Raw genomic sequence first — 10,113 nt, 5'->3', positions numbered from 1 at the left:
TCACTCCCGAATCGTCTTTCCCCTAGCACCGCCCTAAAGCCCGGGGGGGGGGGGGGGGGGAGGAGTTGGAGGCTTGGGGTGGGGCGGGGTGAAGCACGGGGCAGCGGGAAATCAGAACTGTGCAAAACAACCTCGGATTGGCCGGCCAAGCCACCGCCCCGGAAACTCTTACGTGACTTAGGTGGCGGAAGTCCCGCCTCCTCTCTTCGAAGCTTCAGCGGAAGCGGAAGTCGCGGCGCTTTGCGGACGGGCTTGGGGGGCAAATCCCTGAGTGGTGTCGGAACCTTGTTGGGTTTCGTTTCTGTCCCCACGACAGCGCCCTTCTGCAGCCCTTTTTCGCCGCTCGGACATCTTGCGCCCGCGTCCCTCGCTTCGTCATCCTCCGCATCTCCTCTTGCCGTGGCCAAAATGGTGACAGTCGTAAAATACAGGTCTAGCCAGGGAAACCTCGTGAAATTCGTGAAAGTTTCAGTAACTCCCTACCGCCGCTGGAATAAACCACTCATCTGGTTAGCCTTTTAAAAGAAAACTTTGTTCACTTCCTTTATTTTCTTTTTTCCCCACATAGGTTTTGCGTGCTTTCACATGTATAATGGGCATATTGCTTGGCTTCTCAGTGGGTGAGGGAGGGGCTGAAAGGAGGGAGTTTGGAAATAAAATTTAAAAAAAATGAATGTTAAAATGAAGTGTAACTTTTTTTAATGTTAGAAAAAAGAAAAGAAAACCTGGACAATTAGCCTCCAGTCTTGCCAGATTTCTTACTTTCACATTGCACCCCTTCCTCTACACTCCGGTGAAACGGGGCTCCTTGCTGTTCACGTACAGGGAGCTTTTTGTCTCCTATTTCCACGGCTTTGTCCAGGCTCTGCTCCGAACCTACACAGTGCCAAAGCTGAGGAGCACGGTCCTGGTTTGTTGAGCAGTTGGCACGTATTGCTTAATCAGTATGCTCAGAAACTTGAACCTAACGCCCATAATACAAATGGCGCAATGGTACGATTGCCTTGGCACAGTGCCTTGAACATGCTTGATATTTTTTGAGTGAAATAGCTATTCTAGTATCACTACTGATAAGCAAGGCTTCAAGTCAGGCTTTGTCAGTTGACATGGATCTGATACGGACAAAACATATATAAAATGCTTCTTATATTCCAGGCACTGTGCTAAGCACTGGGCATTAAAAAAAATTAAGCACACGTGGTGGCAGCTTGTGGCTGTCAGCCAATAGACACACTTTACTAACCCCTTATTCCAGCTTCCCTACAGAGTCCCTGAGTATAGATCACCCCTTTAACGTTGCATGGATGGGAGTGCTCTGAAAGCCAAGGATATCTTAATTCTGGAAGGTGTATATACAGTGCCAAATCAAGTTTAAGTTATTTGCCTTAGTGTCCAAGGACGTAGGATCTTGTTCAGTGGGGTCCAACTCTTTGCGACCCCATTTGGGGCTTTCTTGGCAAAGATACTGGAGTGGTTTGGCATTTCCTTTTCCAGCTCATTTTGCAGATAAGGAAACTGAGGCAAAACAGGGTTAAGTGATTTTCCCAGGGTCACACAACTAGTGTCTGTGGTCATATTTGAACTCGGGTCTTCCTGACTTTAGGCCCAGTATTCCATCCACAGCGCCATCTAGCTGCCCAGGTGAACTGATAAGCCTTCAAATATTTGGTTGTCATGTGAAAACGGAATTATTTTGTCTTTATAGAGAACTGAGACCAGTGGTGGAGTCAAAGGGAGGTAAATTTAGGTCCACCCTCCCCGCCTCCAAAAAAAGCTAACAATGAATTGTGCCACCAGAAGATTCTAGTATTGGGTTGGACTACTGAATAACTTTTAAAGTCCCTTTATACTTCAAGGTTCTGTGAAAATAAGTCAGGTGGTAGGCTCAGAAATACTTTAATAGTTTTGTCTTCTTAATTCTTATCTGTCATATTGGTCTACCCTGCCTCGTATTTCTGACCAAGAGATGCTCTGTAGTAAAACATGGTAGCTCTTTTTAACTATGTTTAATTTTTTAAAGGACACCTCAGTCCTCAGTAGGTTTTGAGGAAGATCTTCAAATACTCAATTATTCATAGCAGAGGCTGTCTATTTTGGTTATGGATATAATTCAACATGAAACACCTAAGGATATAATTTACATACTGTATTTCTAATAGTAGAAAAGCATTATGACCTTGTTTTTGTACATAAGTATGTCTTTTCCCAACAGATAGCCTTCGTGAAATCACTCAGTGACCTCAGGCAAAAATAACTGGTCAGACATTGTTTGAGGCAAGTAGGTTGATTCCCACAACTTAAGCCCCTCAGTTACCAGTGTTTTATGGGGAGACCTCATTTAGCCTTTTATTCTTATTTTGGAGGGAGCTAAAATTCTAATATCATTAAGAAGCACCAAGGAAATTCTGAGAATGAAAAATTTTTACCTCACCAGGGTAGAAAAGACTTGGGAAGTTAGGCGGAAGCATTATTAGTGCTATATGATAATGACTGCTTAGTTGTTGCACTTAGAGGACTTTTAGTTAGTTTCTGACCCTTCCTCGGATCCTGGGTATGTAGGGACACTGATCTAACAAAACTGTTTCCCCTCTAAACCTTTGTGTCTTGGCTTCATAGGTACCCTACCAGGAAAGAATCACAGAAACAGAATTAAGAGTAAGATCTGGAGTGTAGGCCAAGCCGTCCGTCCCTATCACAGAACTGTGGTGAAGCAAGAACAGCTTGAGAATTGAATAAAACTTAACAAACCAGGAAGTTATTACTTAATTCCCCAGGCACTCTAGGTTTCCCATAAGTAAGGACAGCTGGTATCTATCTACCTTGCTAAAAGGGAACCTATCACACCTACTTTTGCAGACTACAGCCCTTTCAGGTTAGTCCCTCCTTCATCTTCAGTCAGGTTAGCGTATAACATCTTTGGGATAAGTAACTCTTCACAGATGATTTTTTTCCCCATGTCTTTTCTACAGTTAACTTTGGTCAGCATCCCCAGATAGAGTTCCTTTGAGAATGTGGTTTGTTTTTTCATGTCACCATCACAAAGGAAGGCCATTTAATTTAGTCGCAAAGAAGATAAGAATGTTAGTGGCCTCTATAGAATTTCTCTGACCACATAGGACTATTGCTTCTACAATAGTAGAAAAGTTGGAAAACATACACACATATCCTGGGATCCCCAGACCTCCTGATTTCTCACATCCCAGGTGGAGGTATAACCAAAGGAGACATTTTAAGATTTCTCAAGGCAAAAAAAAAAGCAAGCACTTGTCCAAATATGCCTGGGGCCTAAAAGAAATTGATAACTGGGGAGAGTACAAGTATTCACAGATACTGCACTCTTTTAGGTTTGTGAAATGAAGAGTAATATACTGGGAGAAGAATGGCAGGGGATACACTGATTTCATTTGTTGTTGCTCAGTTGTGTCTGATTCTTGATGACCCCATTTGGAGTTTTCTTGGCAAAGATACTGGAGTGATTTGCCATTTCCTTCTCCAACTCATTTTTTAGACAAGGTTAAGTGACTTGCTCATGGTCACACAACTAGTAGTGTCTGAGGCCATATTTGAACTCAGGTCTAGGATGCTGACTCCAGGCCCAGTGCTCTATCCACTATGCCACCTAGCTGCCTCACTATACTGATAGGTATGGACAAAAATTTGATTTTTACAGCTGACTGAGGCAGCAATGGAACAGAGAAATGAATCAAGAAGAAAATAGAATTGTTTTATTAAGAGAAAGGAAATTGTTGTTGATTCTGAAGCTTCCTAAAATTTTCAGATTCCCAGAGGCAGGGTATGGAAACAGCTTCACCTTCAGAATTTTCCATCTTTCTGGAAGTGACACCTGATCTTGCACGCTGAGCCCATCCTGATTCCTTTCATCTTGATGCTTGGTGGGACTAGCAATGAGGCACAGTTAGCAATCATGAGATTTGATGGGGGCAGGAAAAGGAGTATTCAGCCTATCTATAGTCCAGGGGACTCAGAGGCCTGTCCTAAAATTAAGTCAATTCTTAAAGACACTGTACTTTTTAGTTATTGCTCAGGACACATTCCAGGAAACTCTTTCCCACATTTCAAGAAACCATCCACTTTGTCTCTCCTTCATAACCCAGCTAATTACATTATCTTAGACACAACACCAGGCTTCAAACAAAAGACTGTAATTCTTCAACCCTCTGGAAGCATAGCTGCAATTTGGAACAATTATTTTTGTATTTCTTCCACTCCCTACCTATAGTACATAGTGCAGTGGTTTGTATGTAGTAGGCACTTAATATGATGGCTACTGACTTGAATTAAATATATTACCCATAGCCATTACCTCATTAAATTAAAAAAAAAAACCAAGCTGGCAGGTGGTGTTTGTAGTAGTTAGAGAACACCAACCTTTGGCACTGATCTTTGCTTCCACCCTTCCCTGGAAGAGACTCTGAGATGTGGTCTCTTTTTCATGTCCTCAAATGATGCCTGTGATAACTGCACACTCAATGTAGGTCCACAGTCCTGCTCTGCAGCTAGGTTATATGACTGTTATTGTCACTATTCTGATGCCACTCCTCTCTCCAAGCACGGAGGGTGTTCAAGGACAGAACTGCCCTCTTCCTATTTCTGAGATGTGGAAGCTAAGGCACAGTCATACAAGAGCCATACAGTGAGATGGTGACTGAGCCAGAAAAGAATTCTGGTCTCTAATGGCTTTGGAAACATGGCTTCAGCTTCAAAATCGTTTAAAAGAGAATCCTGAAGAATATTTTCTAAGACAAGTGCACATTTTAATAAAACAGAAACATTATGTCTGTTGGGTGGTGAACCTTAACTACGATAGTCTTTTTCAGATGTGGTACAGAATTAAATACAATAGAAACTTTTCTTTTGGGGTTGATTACCTGGTATGTGAAACGAAGCTTTACTGATACTTCCCCATTTGGTGCCAGTCAGCGTTTCTCTCCCATATGAGTTCTCCGGTGTGCACTAAAGTGTGAACTGTTATTAAACCGTCTACCACATTCACTACATTCATAGGGTTTTTCTCCTGTGTGTATTCTCTGGTGTATAATAAGGCTTGAACTCTGATTGAAGCTTTTCCCACACTCACCACACTTATAGGGTCTCTCTCCTGTATGAATTCGTCGATGTGTAATGAGATTTGAGCGATCACTGAAACTTTTCCCACATTCAAGACATTCATAGGGCTTTTCTCCTGTATGTATTCTCTGATGGCTGGTGAGGGTAGAACTCTTACTGAATCTTTTCCCACATTCAGGACACTGGTAGGGTTTTTCACCCGTGTGAGTCCTCCAGTGAGCATTGAAATGTGAGCTATTAGTGAAGCTTTTTCCACATTCACTGCACTTGTGGGGTTTTTCTCCTGTGTGAATTCTCTGATGCATAATAAGGCTTGAGCTCTGATTGAAGCTTTTCCAGCACTCACCACATTTATAGGGTTTTTCTCCTGTATGGATTCTTTGATGTGCTGTGAGGTTAGAATGATCGCTGAAGCCTTTTCCACATTCAGGACATTTGTAAGGCTTCTCTCCTGTGTGGATTCTCTGGTGGCAAATAAGATGTGAACTTCGACCAAAGGTCTTGCCACACTCATCACAATTATATGATTTCTTTTCCCCAATGTGAGCTAATCGATGTACAGCAAGGTGTGAGCTCTGACTGAAGTTTTTTCCACATTCAGAACATGTGTTTGGGTTTTCTCCAACGTAGGTTCCCTGAAGACCTATAAAATTGCCCAAATTTCTTTCCTGAAGAGATGGTGGCCCTTGTGCCTCCCCTGGGAGCATTTCCCATTGCCTTTCAGTTCTGTATTCACTTTCCCAGGCTTTCCTCCAATTAAGATAATGGGAAACATTTCCTTTGGAGCTTCCCAGTAATGTTGCATGGAGTTCTATTTCCCGGCTCGGATTCTCCTCGTTCTCATTGCTCATTTCCAAATCTGAAAAAATGAGCAAAAAATAGATATTACTGATCTCCTAAACGGAAGGGAATAAAAACAGTCTGGGGATGAAGCATGTACTATTTAAAACACTGGCATGGATTCAGTGAGTGTTCAGTAAGTGCTCAATGACGAGAAGAAGATTACAAATTCAGCCCAGTTCTATAAACAGCCATGTTCCTAGGTACAAGCCTCAAGAATAGTGGAATAGGTCCTTCTTGGGCACTCCTTTCTCCTGTATTATTCTTCTTCTCTGTGCCACTTTGGCACTGATGGGGTAAAGCAAGTGCAGCTGTTGCCTATCTATAAAATAAATCTCCTTTGTGAATTCTCTTGTTCCCAACATGTCCTAACTCTCTTGTGTTCACAACCACAGGTTTGATTGTTTCTTTGTTCTTACCTGTATGGGAAGTTCTCTGAATTTCCTTGGAATCAGGGAGATTGACATTCCATAGCTCTTCCCCCCTTGCTGGCTTGGAGTTTGAATCTGGCTTGGGAATGGGGAGCTCTGATCAAGAAAAAGCAAATTAAAAAAAAGAAAATGAGTCCCATGAAATTTCTCTAGAACTTATTCTGAAGTTTCCTCTCCATAGAAAGTATGAAAAAGCATAAAAAAAATCTAGGAAAATTTAGTTAAGTTTGGAAAGTATATATAGAAAGTTCATAGACTCTATGATTAAAGGCATAATAAAAATTTGCATTCTGAAGGCAAATGGGCATGTGGACAGAGTTTATGGTTTAAGGGATGGAGGAAAATTATATATTTGTGCAATAAAGTACCTATACCAGTGCTTGTCAGATACTTTGGAAACAAGGAACTGCAAAATTTCTATCTCTACTCAATAAAATGACCCTCTTAACCCATTCCCCATTGCTTTTGTAGTTTTCATGTCTATCAATAGGAGGTATGATGGCATGCTCTTGAGCTGAGAAAAGCAAATCTTGTTTGTCCCCACTATCAGACTGCTCACAGCCCCAGCACCTAGGAATCTTAGTGAGTCACCTAGGATAGCTCCTGAGGCAATAAAAAATTTGCATATGGAACATTTTGATGACAGGAGGTCAACAACTATACTATACTAAACTAAACTATACTAAAAAAGTGACTAGTTTCCCAATAAGCAGATAGTGTTCTTGACAGAGATCAGCAGCAGGGTCAGGACTACAACCAATGTTTCCTAATGTCTAGACCATGACTCTCTGCATTAAAACTACCATTAGGAAATGGATACAGGGTCCCATAGAAAGAGTTGCTTACCACTAGGATTCTGAAATAGATCCTGTGACTTAAAGCTCTTGAGCTCCTTTGGTGATGCCTCCACTTCCACTTGGTTGCCATCTTCTGTTACTGTCTCTTGGTTCTCCCAGTCGATGCTCTCCTTGGATTCTGCTTTCCCCTTTAGAAGACCCCCTGCCATCTCTAGGACATCAAAGGGAGTAATGGTGGTCCATGGACTCATCAGGGCATCCATCTCCTCATAGAATGGGCAGGTCCCTGGGGCATGGCCACTTCTTGCTTTTCGGTAGTGTGTCTGAAGGTTTTTAAATCTGTAACGACATTGCTCCAAAGTCCGGAGGAAGCCACATTCACGAAGCCGTTCAGCCACAATTCTGTACACTTGACGGTTCCGATGACAGGTCCGGAGTTTTTCATAAATACGAGGCTCACCAAGAATCCCCAGAAAAATTTTGGTTTCTTCATATCCCCAGTGCACTCCTAGAGAAAAGTTTAGATCTGTCAAACAAGGGCTGTTCATTGTGTGGTCAGTAGAAGTTTTCAGAATCCTCCCCTCACCTCAATTCCCCTCTAATCTTTTTTAGTAGCAACTTCCTAAAAAAAATCAGATTAGAGTGATTTCCTAAGATTAGATTTTTGGTAGTCCATCTAAAACTTGAATTTGTTTTTACTTACATAAATTATTCTGATGTAATAGGTACTCTGACTAGTCCTATAAATGAGAACTTTTGTTCATGTACATAACTCTGGCCCACATGCTTTCCTACTACCTACTATTATAATGCCCTGAATCTATGACACTTCTGAAATGTGAGGTTAGGACAAGAATATATCATCAAATTCCATGAAAACCCAGGCATTCTCAACTTTGCTCCTGATAGTCTTCTTACCTGTGGCACTCCGAAACAGGGTTGGGGTACCAGGGCTTTCAGATGTTTCATCATTACCCAATTCGTCACCATCAGAATCCTCTGTTACAGCCCCTGAATGCAGTTCTTCCAAAGATGCTACTGGATGGCCCAGGTCCAATTCCCTGGATCCACCCTCTAACAAAACCCCTGCCATTGCTATCTCCTCATGTTCCCAACTATCCCTCTCGAGTTCTTCAGTTTCAACATCATGGTCCCCCTGCCCAAGGAGATCCCCTTCCACCTCTGGAGCAGTGACAGTGACACGGGGGCTCATCAGAGCATCCATCTCCTCATAGAAGGGGCAGGTTCCTGGGGTGTGGGTGCTTTTTGCCTTGCGGTAGTTTGTTTGAAGGTTTTTAAATCTATATCGACATTGTTCCAGAGTCCGGAGGAAGCCTCGTTCACGTAGTCGCTCGGCCACAATGCGGTACACCTGACGGTTCCGGTGACAAGTTCGGAGTTTTTCATAAATCCAAGACTCACTGAGAATCCCTAGGAAAATTTTGGTTTCTTCATAGCCCCAGTGTACACCTGCCACCTTCTCATCTTCCAAGCCCTGACGCTCCAGATCTTCCCAGTGTTTGATTTTTTTCATTACTGGTGCTTGAACAAGTTTTGCTTGTTCTCCACCCATTCGAGAATCTTTCAAATTTTCCTTCTCCTTAGAGCTTTGAAGATCTGTGTTCTGCAGTTTCTCCTCTCGCTCTAATTGGGAAATCATATTGGATCTGGGAAATCCTGTTCACAAAGAAACAGAGAATATAGTGGTTTGTGCTGATCAAGAACTTATTGGGTTTTTTAATTTCCTCTGTGCCAAGGGAAGGGGAGGGAATGAATGTCTCTGTATTTGTGACTAAAAGAAAACACTGTCAAAGTTCGAAGGAGATAAGTCCTACTGAAGCACAATAACTTAGGAGTTATTGTGGAACAGGGAAGAGTGTTCTTACTCTGTGAGACACCATTCTCATAATTCTCCTGAGTTTGATCTTGGCAGAGGTCCTGTGGAGTCGGGTCCAACTGTCCCTGTGCCTCCTGAGAGAAGTATATGGCCACATCTCCAAAAGTCACCAGCTCCTGAAATAATGAAAAAATTGTCCCACTCTGAAATGACTGACTCTAGAAAAGTACAATTGCTTTGTCCAAAAGCAAAGGAATTTATTTCCAATTCTGAGGATGGCAAGCCTCTTAGGTGAAAGAAACACACAAGAAATGAAGAAACATCCAGTAGTTTAAAGCAATCATGCAAATTTGCATAAGCCCAAAACCTAAGCAATGTGGGAAAATAAGAATTTTCATAAGAAGTAAGAACATGTTCCTTAGCCCTGATTCTGGGCTGTTTTTTTTTTCAGGATACTAGTGTCTATGTAAGAAGGTTCAGGACACATTTTGTAGGCTAATGAAATTTTAAAATCTATTTTCCAGGACAGTCAGGATTGTCTGCTAGGTATAATCACTGGGTAGGTTGGGGCTGGAAAAGGTGGAGAGCGGGAAGCTGGAGCAATATTCTTCATGGGGTAAACCGTTCTAGGTGGAAGGAATGGCATAGGACCATACTCAAATAGCAGTGATAAGACAAAGAGGAAATAGCAGCTTACCTGGGACTTGCCCACCATCTCCTGGTTACCACTACTTGCTTCAACAGGAAGATCAAGCACCTGAGAAGTAGGTAGAGCTAAAGGAAAAAAGAATCATTAGATTACAACTGTTTCTAACCCCTTTTGTGTAGCAATATTTCCAGATGACTTTAAAAAGGAGGAGATAACCTATTTCTGTTACTGTCTCTTTCTGTCAAAGGGATTTCGTGAAAAAGTGAAATGAGAAATATCTAAGGGATGCAATACAGATTTTGTCATTTCCAACCATTTTCCCCCTAGTTTTGTGACACACTTGTCACTTGAATAGTTCTGTAACACATGACTGAGAAGAATTATTGCAAGCTTATCCTGTGGCTCTGCCACTAACCAGGCCAGGGTTCCCTGCCCACCCTCATGTATTGGGACTATATAACCTTTGCCACC

General features: G+C 42.2%; 1 protein-coding gene across 3 annotated transcripts in view; it reads right to left on the bottom strand.

Annotated features, from left to right (window-relative positions):
• Window positions 1–3,750: 3,750 nt before the first annotated feature.
• The window catches only part of ZSCAN2 (zinc finger and SCAN domain containing 2), a 43,111-nt gene continuing 36,748 nt past the window's right edge, over window positions 3,751–10,113 (bottom strand). For 2 of the 3 annotated variants that reach the window (XM_036734570.1, XM_036734569.1), the window contains 6 exons: window positions 9,691–9,767; window positions 9,043–9,169; window positions 8,075–8,833; window positions 7,206–7,664; window positions 6,348–6,455; window positions 3,751–5,947 (listed from right to left, as the gene is read on the bottom strand). In XM_036734570.1, the coding sequence (XP_036590465.1) occupies window positions 4,938–5,947; window positions 6,348–6,455; window positions 7,206–7,664; window positions 8,075–8,833; window positions 9,043–9,169; window positions 9,691–9,767 (2,540 nt within the window). In that variant the 3' untranslated portion in view covers window positions 3,751–4,937. The remainder of the gene's footprint in view (window positions 5,948–6,347; window positions 6,456–7,205; window positions 7,665–8,074; window positions 8,834–9,042; window positions 9,170–9,690; window positions 9,768–10,113) is intronic. The other variant, XM_036734571.1, reaches the window with a different exon arrangement.

Source organism: Trichosurus vulpecula, chromosome 8, assembly GCF_011100635.1.
Source record: "Trichosurus vulpecula isolate mTriVul1 chromosome 8, mTriVul1.pri, whole genome shotgun sequence".
In the NCBI taxonomy this organism is placed as follows: Eukaryota; Metazoa; Chordata; class Mammalia; order Diprotodontia; family Phalangeridae; genus Trichosurus; species Trichosurus vulpecula.
This window is presented reverse-complemented; position numbering and strand designations above follow the sequence as displayed.